The sequence below is a fragment of the Corvus kubaryi genome, unplaced genomic scaffold, assembly GCF_017639235.1.
Source record: "Corvus kubaryi isolate FWS band 111438036 unplaced genomic scaffold, C.kubaryi_AGA036_p1.0 37334, whole genome shotgun sequence".
NCBI classification, from domain to species: domain Eukaryota; kingdom Metazoa; phylum Chordata; class Aves; order Passeriformes; family Corvidae; genus Corvus; species Corvus kubaryi.
In genome coordinates this window covers 17,439,194-17,455,237 of record NW_024581108.1, presented here as the reverse complement: position 1 = coordinate 17,455,237, position 16,044 = coordinate 17,439,194, and the positions used below count along the sequence as shown (strand labels likewise).

The 16,044-nt window shown below is 44.7% G+C and overlaps 1 protein-coding gene across 8 annotated transcripts in view; it reads right to left on the bottom strand.

Annotated features, from left to right (window-relative positions):
- Positions 1-275: 275 nt before the first annotated feature.
- MAST2 (microtubule associated serine/threonine kinase 2) overlaps positions 276-16,044 on the bottom strand; it is a 190,399-nt gene continuing 174,630 nt past the window's right edge. For all 8 annotated transcript variants that reach the window (XM_042030595.1, XM_042030587.1, XM_042030588.1 and 5 more), the window contains 7 exons: positions 14,839-15,143; positions 11,989-12,204; positions 10,004-10,230; positions 8,385-8,507; positions 7,517-7,653; positions 7,096-7,283; positions 276-6,387 (listed from right to left, as the gene is read on the bottom strand). In XM_042030595.1, coding sequence (XP_041886529.1) covers positions 4,286-6,387; positions 7,096-7,283; positions 7,517-7,653; positions 8,385-8,507; positions 10,004-10,230; positions 11,989-12,204; positions 14,839-15,143 — 3,298 coding nt within the window. In that variant the 3' untranslated portion in view covers positions 276-4,285. The remainder of the gene's footprint in view (positions 6,388-7,095; positions 7,284-7,516; positions 7,654-8,384; positions 8,508-10,003; positions 10,231-11,988; positions 12,205-14,838; positions 15,144-16,044) is intronic.

The following is a 16,044-nucleotide window of genomic DNA, read 5'->3' as shown; positions in this document are numbered from 1 at the left end:
TTAGCAGGGACACAAGACACTATAAACTTACGGACTTGGTGGAGGATGGTAAATTCTGGGCTTGAGTTTCAGAGTGGAAAGCTTTGGCTTAGCCACACATCTGGCCTGGGGAGCAGAAAATCCCAAACAGCCTGGCAGAGTTACTCCAATACCCAGACACTCCACAGGCCATTTTCTGCCCCATCAAGCAGCTGGTTGAGCAGGCAGGTTGGGAGCACAGCCACCCCCAGTGCAGTGGGAAAGTGAGAGGAGACCAACCAAGAGACAAACATGAGTCTGGATTTATGTAAAAAAAAAAAAAATTATTTATTTTGGAGGAGGATTTGAACATCGACATGCAGGTACAACATGAATAAAAATTATTGCACCGCTATTATGTGGCAATTGTTCAAGTTTCTAAAAACACAGAAATTCCACACTTTCTCTTATCTAGCTAAGTGCTGAGTGACACGGCTTGGCAGAGCCCAGCGCAGGAGGTGCTCTCACAGCCACCTGGATATGGTAATCGAACACAACGTAAACACACACTTCTGTCAAATCTTCTACTAGAAGTACAGAATTATCCTTCACATCCAGTAAGAGAAAACCAGAGAAAGACTTTATCCTCCCCTCTTCGAAAGAAAAAAAAAAAAATTAAAAAAAAAACTCCAAATCACACCTTAATGCAAGTGTGGCAAACAAACCCACTGGTCACTCCTACCCCTTCCCCACAAGCGCTCTTTAATACAGCAGCAGCCAAAGGCCTCCCACATTCAGACCCAGGAGTGGCCGGTACAACGCTAAAATCTAATATTTACAATAAATATCATCCATTTCTCTTAGTTTGCAACAGTAAGAGACAAAGGGAAAAATAACACTGAGGCACGGGGCAGGGATGCACCAGCTGGCTGCAGGAGCAGAGAGGAGCTGCGGAGGCTGAACCAGCTGAGAGCCGCCACCCCAACACAGATGAGGAGCAGGAGACACATCCAAGCTGACGGAAGGGAAGAGGGAAACAAAGCGGAAAAGCAGCATTTTTGGATGGTGACATGCACGGCTCATTCACCAAACACACACCTCACGCTCGTGACTTGCACCTTCCGCCTGCCTGACTCGGGATTACCCACAGAGACCGAGGGCTGGGCTGGCCAGGGCTTCCCTTGGGCACCGCGGGTCCGAGTAAGCACTGGGAACGTGCTCTTGCCCCTCAGACACAGCTTTTCCAACATCCTGTTCCTCCCCAATGCATTTTGCAAGCTTTTATTTGAGAAGGTACTTAAGGAATTTGTAGCAGAGCAAGGAATAAGTCTTGGTGTATCTACCTGTCTTACTATCAAAATTTAATAGAAAAGGTCTTTTTGCCATAACTTTCTGCTAAAGTGCGCCGTGTAAATTTGACAAAAGGTGGAACAGGGATGATGGGGCACCTGGCACACCAAGGGAAACTGCAGGACTGACCAAGAGCAGGGGATACAAGGCTTCACTAGAATGCTTTCCTGGAAACGCTGTTTGGCTTTGGCTTCCAAAAAACCAGGGATTTTTAATTGCACTGATTGCTCGCTGTACCGTAGCTACAAAAGAGACAACAAAACACACACCTCACCTTTTCTTTGGCCAACACAGGCAAAAGCAGCAAAAGCTGTGACATAGCAAGGGTTTTCACTCCTCCTTTTATGCCTAGGAAAGGATAATCCTGCAATTCAGCATGGGAAGCACCGGCTGCAAAGGCAGGGAGTCAGCAGCTTACAGGTACCGTCACAGGGTCCCACCCCTGCCAGTGGGGGATGAACCAGGTTACCCAGCCCAGCTCACCCCATGCTCACCTCCTAGGAGCAGTGGCCAGTTTTCTCCTCAGGTTTTTTAAACACAGAAGGAAAAGGGGGACCTGCCACCCAGGGAACAGCCAGGTCGGACCACGTCCTCACACAACTCCAGGCTCACTCCTTAATTTACACAGACACTTCCATCTCGCCACGGTCAGATGCTCTCAGGAGATCAGCCTGAGGCTTGTCTTTGTAATTACCACAGACTCAGGATGCCAAATCCATTTTTCATTATTCCTGTCCATGCCATAATATCCTGCGCTGTTTCTCAGCAATGTTTTAGTAGATCAACCCATCAGGGAGAAAACCAGCCAGATAAGTACCAGATCCTGCCAAGTCTGTTCCTTACTTGCTATTGCTCCAAATCAGCACTGAATGACACTCACCACCAAGAGCACTTGGAGAGGCTGGAGACACCCAGGACCCTGACAAGGCAGTGGAAATACTGTGGTTTATAATTGCAAACCAAGTGTATACGAGCAGCCTACGAATTCCTGGAAAAAGAGCGGAGAGACAGCACAGCAGGCTCTGCTCTCAATACCACCACAGCAAGGTTTATTAAGGTGTTACCTGGGAGCGCTGAGGCTTTGGTTAGTGTAGTAGCAACACCATACATGTTCACACAGACACACAGAGTAAACACTCACTTAAACATGTTAAAAAAAAAAAAAAAAAAAAAGCTCAAACCAACCCAAAACTTGGTCCAGAAATGAAATCCAAGCAGCCAAAATCAAGTATATAATGGGGGGAAGTAACTGCTACACAGAAAGAAGCAGGGTGAGATTCCAGAGATTTTTGTGAGTTGTGGGTTGAACTGAAATCAGATTGAAAGAGATGGAGAAAATATATTCCTATATAATAAACATATTTGCATTTAGGGGAAGCGAATCAAAACTTCAAGTTCAGAGAAAGCCAAGACAGTGAAGGAAGCAGCAGTGTAAGGAAATCAGACCAACAGAGATGGGTCTTAGCCTGGAATACTGTTGCACAGTCATTCTGCTTCTAACAGAGTAAGCCAGTGAGCAGGGCACTATCCCTCACGGGTGATCCGCAGGGAGATCCACTCAGACAAGACTAGGATACAAGCTGAGCACAATCTGGGACAAATGACGGGAGTGTTCATTGAGAGGAACCTTTAATTGGATGAAGAAATGGCTTACAGTGCTACAGGTATCACCACTCAACACATTTATTGGTGCATTATTATTGATCTAATCCTCAGCAAGCAGCACTGTCACCCAGAGTTGGTCACACTTAAAGCAAAGCGATGTCTAAACCTAGGAGCAAAGAGTAAGTTTTAAATGGAAAGTGACCTCAGCAGTGGAAATGATCTACCTATCAAAGCTGAAATCTGAAAATATCACGTGTTTTGAAGTCTGCTTGCAGCTTGACCACAGAACTCGAGGAGTCTGAAATCTTCATAGGTTTGTTTGGTTTTAGAACGGGCAGAAAACTCAGCAAGTTTCCCAAGCCCCAATTCAGAAATGTTAAGGGACACCTTAAAATCCCTACCTATTTAGACTCACCATGAAAAGGAAAAGTCTCCAAAGGTCGTTTTTCATTGAGATAACTTTGCCAGACACACTGGAGAATACGCGACTACAAAGTTTTCTATTTTAAAACCAACCTACAGGCACCCCTCTCCTGGGGTCACTTACTCTGAGGCAGGGCAAGTTATGAACTGAAGCCAGAGAAAGGAAGATAAAACATCTCTATTATTTTAAAAACAGAGGGAAAAGTTGCCATATGTCCCATACAGGGTAAGTAAAAACAATCCCAAAAAAAGCCATCTTATGGATTGGAGATTCCTCTTTCTGATAATTCCATTGAAAAATACTTGTTTTAAAAAGAAGACAGGGATATCTCTCTCTCCAGCCTCTCCAGCCAAGTCTTTTGTCTCCACATCCTCTAAGGACACAGGACTGTGAAGACACATGGTGACAAAGGGGTTGCATTTGCATCAAAGAAGGTCTGTAGTTCCACAATAACTTGCAGACTAGAGAGTAGGTTCTTATTCTTGTCGAGGGACATCAGATTGTAAAATCCAAGCAAAAACTTGACATTTGTGAATTTCAATGGAATTTCAAAGAGAATGCTGAAAAGCAGAAATTTAAAAACAACCTGACTTTTTTGCACACAGAATTTTTGGGATCTCAAATAAATGCAGAATTAGAGGGAAGAGCACATCAGGCCCTAAACTCAGGCAAAATAAAAGGTATGGAAGGAAAACAAAAAAAACCAAACTGTTTCTTAAGCCCTGCTTTAAAGATACCCTGTTCTAAAGAGACCTCAAACAGCAAGCATTACTGTGTACAAAAATAGAATAGCAAGGATGAAAAAACACAAAAAACAGTATGAAAAAAACCCTCCCAAAAATAGATGTACACAAGTTCTATTTTATATTAGTGTATATTACAAAATTCAAACATGCAGTCTCTATTTTGAATGCAGAATGCTCCAGTCCACGAGTACCAGCGATGCTGCTATGTTTTCTTTACAGCATCATCATGTGACAGGGGAAAGTCTTGTATTTTTAACTGATTTCCAACCTCTTTGCTTTTTGCTTGTGCCAGAGTCCCTTCTTTACAGGGCCTCGTGCTGCCATCTGGCAGAGGAGAGGCTCTCAGAGCTGCTTGTCCAAGAGCATGAGACAGCTCTTTCGATGGAGTGATTTTGCAGCTGCCTGCCAACGCCTCAGACGCTTTAGCACTGCAAAAAGGTGCCTCCTTTTTGACCACCACAGGACACATTGCCTCCTTTTTGGCCCCCACGGGACATGCTGCCTCCCAGGGCTTTTCTGGGTGTAAGGACTCTGCACAGGACCCGCTCCTTGCGGTCAGACCATCCGTGCTAGAGAGTTTGGCTTTCTCTTGACATTCTCCTACTTGTGGAATTTCCTGCCTTTTTTGTTTCAAATCTCTGTCCTCTTTACAGGAGGCACCCAAATCCTTTCTCTTTTCTACCTCTCCGGACCCAGACATACTGAGCTTCAAAGGCCCCAACACACTCTGGGCCAGGGGCACTAACTGAGACACGGAGAGCGCACGCTCGATGGCACCGGGGAGAAGGAGTGGGGAGGGCACGGGTCCTGCTGGGCTCGTTTTGCTGGAGGTTAAAGCACCCTCTGCCTGGGATGAGCTGGGCTGCTGCTTTTCAGGGCTAGGACTTCTTTGGGATGTTTCACTGGCGCTCCCAGGAGACAGAAATGAGGAGCTGTGCTGTTCCACAGGCTGAGGTGTCTCCTTGTGACCCTTCTCACTGCGGTCTGGGGGGCTCACCACGACAGGAGTGCTCGTGGTTGCTGTGCACCACGAGGAAAGTGCCAGCAGAGGTTTGGAATCCTGTTTTTTCTGACTGCTTTCTGTTAGCACAGGCTCTTTCAAGTCAAATTTACCACAGGAGGCCCCAGAAGAATCACCTTCTTCAAGTTCCAGGAGTTTGATAGATGGGCACTGCATATGTTCTGTGCGATCTACTGGTTTTTGAGTACCTGGAGTTCTCCCTAGATCTTTGATTGCTTCAGAAGACCTCTCTTTTGGACCAAAACACTCAAAAGTTTTGTTTTCTGGCAATTTATGCTCCTTTGCAGTTGTTTCTGATTTTAGGAATGGCTTTTCTGAATTAGCTAGTTTTTCCGGAGAAGTTCTTGAGGGGAGCTCTGGCGGGGAAGGGTGCACACTGATTTGCAGCGGCTCTGAAACAGGCTTGGCTTGTTGAGTATTTCCCTTCTGCACATCTTCTGTACCTTTTGGATCTTCAGGTAGAAAGGCATCATCTTCAATACTATCCTTGCTTTCCAATTTAGATGAAAACTTACTATCCTCATTAAAAGAATCTGAGCCTTGGTCTCCACTGCCACGGGGCTTGTCCAGCCTTCTCCCATCCTGACTATCTTCTGAACCATCATCTGTTTCATCTTCAGAAGAATCTACTTCCCTGATGGCCTCCTGCTTTTGCAGAGACTCCCTCCTCTCCACCCTGTCCTGTCGAATGGCACCCAACTTCCGTGAGCCCGGCTTCTGCAGCATCCCTTTTTCTGCCAGCCCAAGTTTGCCGCCTGTGGTTTCGTTGGCAGATTCCTGTAAGCTCTGGAGGCTGGGATCCCGCTGTAACATCTCCTTCTTAAACTCAGAGTGAGAGATATCCAAGCTGTGCTTCCGTGAGGAGCCCAGCTTCTTCTCAGAGGAGGACAGGGAGGCAGCCAGTTTCTCGGCCGACTGCACTCTCTTCAGCAAAGGAGACCGAGGCGGCTCAGCACTCTTGGGGCGAGAAATTTGTCTCACCAGTGGTGGAGAGGAGTGTAGTTTTACTGGGAAAGACTGGATGATACTGGAGCTGCCAACTGAGTGTCCTGGCAAAGGAGATGGGGAGCGCTGCGGTGACGTGGACTGTGGGGTTGGTGATGGAGTGTGAGCCAGGGGGGACAGAGGGATGTTTCCTGCAGATTTCCGCCTTGGAGATCTGTACTGCCTCTGGAGCTTAGGTGCTAGGCCGTGCAGAGAGCTGGGTCGGATATGTCCAGAGCTGGCTGGAGAATTGGGAACACTGGAACTGGGAGAGCTGCTCTGGGAAGAATTGCCACCAACTTAAAAGAAAAAAAAAAAAAAAAACCAAAGAAAAAAATACCAAGAAGATTAATACATTACATTAAATACATTTAATAAATTAAAACAAGTTATTGAAAGTAAGTCAAGACACAATGCCATGTTATTCCAAAGCACAGCAGTAATACTGAAGGTAACATTGCCAGGCTTCTGATGGAAATTCACATCATTAGCACCCAACACCAGAGCACAGTAAGAAACACTCAGCTATGAGAACACTTTTCTCAAAAAAACCCCCTTTGATCAGACAAACCACGTGTTTCATTGCTATTCTCCAGATGCAAATCTCTTTATTCCAGCAGCTGATTCAATTTTCAAATATGACTTTGCCACACTGTTTTGATTTCTTTTCTCTGAACATAGAAAATGTGTCACACTGCTATGAAAAGACTGCAACTTACAACACACATTTTCATCAAAGTGAAAGGATGCTGTAGTACAGCAAATGCATTCTTAAAAGGATGTATGGATTTTCATTTTTAAAAGAATCAATGAACAAGAACACATCCATCCTTAAGGTAATCGACATCACCGCTGTCATTTGCTTCACAAAGAGACCTACTACCTGCTGCTGTGTATTTTATTTCCAAAATTAATCATTCAGCAAAATTCTCCTCCAAGATTTTCTTTTCCTGTTTGACTGGATTTTTTTGCTTAGTTTGGTTTTGTTTCTTTTTTTTTTTTTTTACCTGAGTGTGCAGACTCTGGAGTGGATCTGTAGCTCTGGGTTGGTGACCGAGGAGACAGGTTGTGAGTTGGAGAGCCAGGCACACTTTCTCCAGATGACAGGGACCGGTTCAGGGATGATAAACTCCGGCTGGTGTGAAGCAGTGATGCTTGTTTAGTGATCTTCCTCAGCAGAGAACTCTTCTTCTTACTGGGAAAGAGCATTCAAAAGTTGTTTACGAGCCCAAATGATTTATTTAGCTTTACTAATGCATTCAGTCAATTTTGTGTCAAAGAGAAAAAAAAAAAAAAAAAAAGAACAACTAAAGGATGTACCTGCTGATATACATTATCTGCAAATAGATTTGACAAGGTCTCTCTTAAGATCTCTCTTACATTATCTTGGTTACCCTTTATTTTTAACAGAGAAACATCAAAACAGACCTTTCCTGACCATCCTTTGTTTTGCTCTTCTTGTTCCTACGAGCCATCTTGGATTTGTAGCTGGCTTTTCGAGCTGGACCAACTTTGATGGAGGTGTTCTCAAATGGTGTGGTGGAGATGGACACTTTATTTCCACTCTGTCAGACACAAGACAAAGATACATTGCTTAAAACATGGTTATTTGAAGCAGATCTGCAGCCAAAGCAGGTAGGGTGCTAGTTTATTGCTGCCTGCCATTTTGTAATCCTTTGTCAAACTCCATTTTTCCCCTCAGCATTTCCACCTATCATTTATTAAGGAATTGTCGAGAGAGAGCCCTCGTTAGTCAGGCTTTCACAAATGATTAGCTCAGACCCCAGCTGGTAGGTAAAGCTTCCCAGAGCAGACAGAACACAGAATCTGACCTCTCCCATTGAGATCCCAAATGACTCAATTTAATACTTGTAATACTTGGAAACTTGAACAAAGTGATATTCTGTCACCAATCCTATTCCCAGTGCTCTGACTGATGGCAGATGTGAGCATATCAGGCATCTATCATGATGAATCTGCAACACAGAGCATGGCTTGTCTCACTCATCTTAAAAAAATAATAATCCTGACTGCTCCTCTATTTGCAATCCTAAAGATTTCTGTCTCTTGGAAGAGTCCAGAACTTTGGGGGTTTTTTTCTGTAAATGGATTCTGCTCTGAAAGGTATCAAGCAGAAGTCATTTAACTGGATAATTTTAACACCAACCAGTACAAAGCTGCTCTTAAATACCACCAGGTGCTGTGTGCACACACTTGTATTTCAGACAATGCCAATTACACACATTGTAAACAAGCTGCTCATGTTTTCCAGAATGTAACAGTGCTGAGCCCCTACCTTCAGAATCAGCTCCACCACCTCGGTGTGCACCAGCCCGTGAACCGGCTCCCCGTTGACGTGGGTGATCAGATCCCCTTCCCGCAGACCTGCTTCGTTTGCCGGACCCCCTTCCTCCACGTGCTGCCAACGACAAGGGGGGACCAGTTGGAGAAGGGGAATGTGCAAGACCACTGGCCCAGATGAGACTCAAAGCCCATCCATCTCACCTCCTGCCACAGCCAGCATCAGCTGCTTCAGAGAAGGGTGAAAGAAACCATCCCTGGCACTGCCAAGCACAAAACCCTGCTCTCTTCTGCTCCTTCCCAGCATCCCGCCAGTCTTATCCTGATCCAAGGCAGTCAGGATGGTTAAGCTGATCAAGAAACCAGCTCTTCCCAAAGCAAAACGCTTAACACATTTCCAAAAATTTTCAGCACTCAGGAATGTTATGTAGATGCTCTTGATTTCCAAACATTCAGTCTTTTTCAATTTCTTTGCCATGCCAAATCCAGCATGCTTCCATGTACACGCTGGAACCCAAGGGGGCCAACAGACTTTTAAGGAAGACTCTGCCGTGTGTTTAAGGTGCCTACATTGCACCTCATCCCAAATAGAGTTTCTTTTTCCACTTTCCATCCTTTATTAACCTATCCAACACCAGACTCTTCCCCTGTGAACACACTGCCTTTCCCCTGTCCCTGGTCAGGAATGTGAGCCTCCTTCACCATGAGGAGACAGATGTGCAGGGGAATGCACATCTCTCCCTCTAGCCAGGACAAATGAGTATCTTGGTAAACTCAGTATTTTTCAAGAAAAGCAAGAGAGGGGCAAGGCAAAAAATCAGTTTCAGATTATTTCTCTAAATAAGGATGAGTGTTAAATAAGGACCAAAGTGTGTCAAGTCCACATCTAATGAACACAGAAGTACAAGGAAAAGAACAAACCACCTTTACCCTGACTGCATTCTCCCTAACTACACAATCCTAACAACACTGCTTCAGGGAATGGATCATTCCTAGAAGTCATCCACACTAACACAAAAGGAACACAGAGATCAAGTACCAGCAGTAGTGGGAAGGAAGTGATACAGACATGGAAACCAGACCTTTTAGCACAGCTCACAACTAAGCCAAGAGCTAAATCCCATGGCAATCAGCATAGCAGCAGTGATGCTTTAAGGCTTGTAATCAATTCCAAGCGACTGCTTGGAAAACCCCAGCAGACCAAACCGATCAGAAGCAGGTTATAATCACTAACACAAGTCTGAATAAATTAGCTATAATGGGCCCTCATGCAACAACCCCAATAAAGAGAAAGAGGGTATGTACACAGAAACATGCTTTAAAGGATGTGCTGTAGGTGAAAGAAGGTGAATTCATGTAACCAGGGAAAAAAGAAGGAAAGAAAGGTTGCTGTGGTTCTGTGATGGTCTTGAAAACTACTGGAAAACCCAAAGTGCTGCTAGTTATTTATTTATTTATAAAGGGTTTCCCCCACCCCAAAAAGATAACTTTGGGTATGAATAAGGAGAGAGAAAACAGGGTGGCAAAACACAATTTCTAAAGCTAAACCCCACAGCCCCGGCTAGATGCATTTGTGGCCCCAAGGGTCCTCTTTTTAGAAAAGCAGAGACATACCCAGACCATGTGATGCACAGTGTAGATATCACTGTCACCCATATAGACGCGAATGGCGCGCAGAGTGAAACCGTATTTCTTGCCAGCCCGATGGATGATGATTGGTGGTTTCAGGTTTGCGATAGCAGGAGAAAAGTCGCGGCTGGGTGAGGAGTCCCTCGAAGATGGGTTGGAGGAGAGAGAATGAGGTGACATTGGACTGGCCAATGGAGAACACGTGTGGTGATCTACAGTGATGACACAAAGGTGGGCAAAAATTAGGAAACCAGGCCTCCAAAAGAGAGAAAAGTCTTGTTAGAGAACAGCTATGAAACCATATCTGCCAATGCTCTTAAATCTGGTGGCCTTCACCAGAGCTGGGTTTGTCTGCAGCTTCAACTAATTCATGCTTCATACTACAAATAGCAGAGTTTCCAAAAAGGCACATTTGGAGGTGTGCATTTAATACAGCAGCACTGCTCATATGGAATTACGGTTGGGTCACAGTGTTTTCTACTTCTCTTCCCAGGACTTACAATCCATCAAGAGCATTTGCTCTAGGCACAATCCTGCAACACCCCATTTCCAGGTTATGATCTATTATCCTCCTCCAAAAGATCAGATGTCTCTAGATCTTGGTGCAAGTTACACATTGGTGCTGAGATAAATCCAAATCAGTTAGTATTAACACAAAAAGAATTAGTAGGGGATCAGACAACAACTCCATCTAGGCAGTTTTGGTAGTGTTTTAAATTCACAGGGGCAAAAATATTTAGCCCTAAAATATTAGCTACTGAAGGGACTTCGCTACTGAAAAACAACATCACAAGTGTACTTTTGAGTGAGTTTCCCAAATGAACAGCCGTGGGCTGGACTGTCAGATAAATTACCTGACTCTGCTTGCTGGTGGAACAACACCCACTTTTCAAAGTACAAAGCAAATTAAAAACTCTCATTTCAAAGTGAAGCTGGTCAATATCAGTAAAATAAACCCAAAGAGCAGGAATATTAAATGCAGCTGTAGAAGGTAATCTCTAATCCATTAAGAAACACCTGCTGAATTGCCCAGCACATATTAACCTGGCAGATGAGAGCAGCTCTGAAGGAACCTTTGCTGGGTAATTAAATACACATTTTAGAGATTTTCATGAGGGAGTTTGTAGTTCGAAAAGTAACCGATGCCCAAAGCACAAGAAATGTGATGTGCATCACCATGAGGGTGCCAAGAGCAGGTGCATCCCTGCCTCCAGTTCACTGCTGGGAGGAGCAGGTGGGCACTGCTCATGGCCCAGCTGCATTCCCTGCTCCCATCTAGGCAGGTACAGGCACAGCCCTGGAAATACAGCACGGTCTTATCCTCTGGAAAGAGGGACAAAATCCCTGTGGGGAGAAACTCCTCCTGTCACAGCTCAGCATGGCTGAGCTTCTCTCTAGGAGTTATCACCTGGCATTGGGAATTGTAAAGGTCTGGCTCTACTTGTAAACCGAGCTGGGCCAACAAGTTGAGCAGTTCAGCATTGACTTAGTGAGTTACTTACACTGTTCAGTTCTTGAGCAGTCAATCTCAAGTTATCTGGAGTTTCTGAAGCTTCCTGGTACATAAATGCACCAGGCACATTCATCCCCAAACAGCGCTGTAGTTAGCACATGATCCCCAAAAATAGCACCTAGAGGGTTAAAATCATTCTGTGTCTCCATACCTCCTTGTTGCACCATTGTCTAGAGACCAGCTAGGAGTCAATTTAAACAAAACCAGGGGAAGAACAGGGCCCAGCTGCCATTTGCAGAAGCTGCAGTCAGACCACACACACAACACTCCTGTCTGTGGCACAGAAGTGCTCATCAACCTGCGAGCAGGAAATATTAAACCAATTGTAAAAGTTAGATCTCTCCCCTCCTGCCAGCCAAGGCATTATTCCAGGAGAGCGAAGGGGGAGGATCTGTCTGCAGACCTTTTGTTTAGTGCTTGCAGATTCTGACAATGCCTCAGTCAAGGCATTTCTTACCTGAGGGAATCAGGAGAGACAAGGCAGTAGCGGATGCTGATTTAATCACTTTATTGACAGGTCTCGAGGTACGTTTCTCCCCTGATTCCCCAGAGAGCAACCTGTGTCGTGCCCGCCGCACTGCCAAATCGCTGATGGCTTTTGGGGTGGTAAAGTCTGGGCCTTCATTGCTATTACTGCGAGCTCGTGGATCAGAGAAATCTGCAGTGCTCCCAGCTACAGTTTAAATTAAAACAGATTAGAACCACAGGGAATTCCTAACAGTCTATTCCCCTACAGGCAAAATACATTAAATCAAAGTCATGTTTACATGAAGTCCAAGAGTAAATTTTCCTAAGAAGAAACCCCGGGGCTTGAATTTTTATTTACAGAAATGGTGTTATTCCAAACACAGAAAATTAGCAGCTTCTATTCTGTGGAAAAGCTCGCTAATGAAATCACATTGCTCAGTGGCAGGTCCATGAATCCTAAAGCCGTGGTGCACTTCTGCACACCATTTCAATGGGATCGTTCACAGATGAAAACAGGTTTATAGAAAGTGCTCCATTTTTACAAGCAGCAAGAACTGTCAATCTTTAAGTTAAAACTGCCTGTAGTAGAAAAGCCAGGTTCTACTGAGTTGCACATAAAAAATCCACTTTAAGAGAACACTAAGGTACTCAGGGAAAGTAAAAATGTGGATTGCTAAGACAACCTTTATTTGCCCCCTTCAGTGCAACATTGCAATTTAGTCTTGAATTGCTTAACCTGATATAATTATATATAAAATGTAAAGTAATCTTGAAGATTACTGGGCATGTAACGACAGCAGATGCTGGGGGTTGGGGGTCCTGTACTCAAGGCCAGTGCCTCAGTCCCCCATGTGATACCTTAAAGGGGCACTGTGAAAATACAGTAATTAGAATTTACAAGGTGCTTAGAAATGAAAGTGGTGAGCATCACAGCAAGTCCACAAGGGAAATTAATCATTCTGTCTTCAAAAGCAAATTTTAAGCAGCATGCAATAAATAAAGCCTAAGGGCCACAATTTGAACAATGAGGACAGAACAAAACATTGATCATCGTTATTTAAGTGGGCACCACTGCTCTGCATACTAAGTGAAGCAGAAAGTACCATGAAAATAAAAATTCAAAGCACCATTCCCATAGACCTCAGGACCAGATGCTTGTTTAACATTTAAGAGCCACAGAGTTTCAAATCAGGCTCCCAGACAATGAGGAACCAGGATTTGGAGGCTACATGGCAAAAGGTGCCATATAAATTAGAGGAGTACTCTGAGACAGTGATAGGAATTGAACTCCTTTCAAACCTCTGACTTGGGGACACTGAAGCACTGGTATCCCTGAATCCCATGCACTGGATCAACGACTGCTCTAATGTATTGAGCTCAGGGGAGCAGGCTGCCCAGGGGAACATCATTTTTGCTAATCTCACATTGCAGATACTTGAACTAGCAATGGAAGCATTCTTGCCATTTCTAATGGCATGTTTCTAGGCTCTCAGCAGGAAATTGAGAACCCAAGCTTTCATTTATGGCACCTATGCCAAGCAAGTATGAGGCAGCTTCCTTCCATCACTCTCACACCTCTTCTTTACACGATGGCAACAGCAGGCCTCTTCAGGGAGCATGGGCAATAAAGGGGAATGGGACAATTTTGATGGAATTTCACAGACTGAATTGCAGAAGAGGAATAGTAAGATGTGGGAATCTTTGGCTTTACTCTGGAGGCAAATTTCTTCTAAGGCGTTTTTACCTTCTGCTATCAGTCCCCCCTCATATCTGCCCAGTGCCCTCCACCTTGTCCATTCTTGCAGCCATTCTGACTACTTCCTCAGTATCCCTTTTTCTCTCCATTCTCAATATACCACAATTGCTTTGCCTGCTTGCTCCCAGTTTCTCCCAGCAATTTGTTCTTTATTTTCTTACCCAGTTAGTCCTTGTTATTCAACCCTACAATCTAGTCCTTCTCCTAACTATGCCTCCTTTCTCAAATTTTCTATGGCCAACCTTCATTTCAACTTCCCCTCTTTCTCTCATTGTTCCAAACTTCCTTTTTTTCCCCCTCCTTACTACTTCTCAGCAGTTCCCAGCTCTGGCCTCTTCTGTTCTCAGGAACAGCCAGCTTCACCCCCTACCTTCCCAATGTGCTGAAAGGGACAGGAGCTGGGAACACTCCAGCACCCAGAGCCCAGTCCTGCACTGCAGCAGCCCAGGGCACCACCACAGGAAGGTTCAGATCAGCCCAGAGCTGGACCAAAGCCCCAGGACATTCAAAGTTGCTGAGAAATCAAACACTGACCTCTAAGAGCCACCTTACTAAATTTAGGTTGCACTTTTCTAAGACTGCAACTGGATGAATTTTGGCATATTTAGCTGTTAATATAAGTAGCATGTCCCTGACACAAACTCCACTTCCCCAGCATATTTTAAGTCTCTCCAAACTCCTGGGATGAGCAAAACCATAGGAAGCAGGGATCTGTTGGTATGGCTGACACCCACGTTCTCCAGCTCCAACTCAGCAGTGATCTCTTCTGACTAATGCTTCAATTAATGCTGTCTCAGGTAGGCACCCAGTGGTTGTAAGTAGGCATAGACCATATGAATCTCAAGCATGAGAAGACCTAAATCAATTTGAAGTGACAGGAGTGAAATCTAAGATGCAATTTTGAGGAGATGAAACCATTAGTATTATTTCAAAGGCAAGCACATCCACAAAACTACACTAAAACACCTACTTAGCATGAGGCAGTCACATCCCCCAACACCCAGACTCAGTTTTACAGAGTTAATCTCCACAAGGTAACACATCCTCCACGGGGACCAGGACACCCCCACACCAAGCACGTACCTGCCAGCGTTGAGGCACTGCCGGCAGCCGTGGAGGGGGTGGTGGCTCCAGCATCCCCTTCCAGCTGCAGCTCGTGCTCCACAGGCTGCTCCGGAATGGGCACGGGCAGCCCCTCCCGCGCCTGCATGGCGGACAGGAGCGTCCCCTCGGACTGAGGCTTTTTGAGGGCGGCCCCCTCGTCCTCGGCGGAGATGGCGAAGCGCGGCATGTCCAGGAGCCCCGAGCAGCGGCGCCGCACCGTCAGCGGCGGGCTGGAGTCGCTCTCCGTGTGTGAGGACTCGGACATGGACAGGCGCTTGCGCAGGCTGAGGGGAGAACCGAGACAGGGTCCCCCAGTGAGTCAGGGGATGATGAGCTTTGAAGGGTGAAAATAGGGCACAGAACCGACTCGCGCATCTGAAGCCAATTTAAGGTGAAGTTTGGTGACCAAGCTACAACATTGGGAGTTAAAACAACAAAGACTTGGGGCATCACCTGAGTTGAGACTTCGAAATATTCCACTGTTAAGCTACTAGGAAACCAAGTGATAAACCCCCCAAAAAATATAATAATATGAACATGATATTAAATATTATTTTAAAAATCACAATTGCAAAATGCAAATCATCCTCCATGTTCCTTTCGGAATTAGATGAATTTTTCTTTCAAAGCTGCTCAAATTAGAAGCCAGGAAGGCCTGTTGCAGAATGAAGTGCACCTCAGTTATGAGTGTAATCTACAAAACATTTTTGTTTTTAAGGGAGCCATATCAACTAGGTCAGAGCCATATTTTATGCTCTTTCCAATGCAAAATGTTAGTATAAAAACTTTACAGGGGTTACACAAAATGAGAGACATGCCTTTTATATGGTTAGTTTTCAGTAATGCCAGGAACATGGCAGGTATCCAAATTCTGGGTATTCATATATTTTACTGACACTTTTTATTAGAGCACAAGATTTTTTGGTCTTCTTCTGAACTTCTGAAACTTTGAACTTTCCTAACGATTTCTCTACTTTGTAACAAAAGGTCAAAGTCTGGCAACACCAAACTTTGCATTAATTTAACAAAAAAATTGATGCGGGTCCATCTCTGATGTAACATAAGAAATCTGCCCTTAAGGTTAGAATATCTTTGAATTCATTAAAAGTATTTGCTACAATTTAGAAGATGTTAGGACTTAACTAGATACATTTAAGGACCGTATCACTTCTACACTTTCACTTT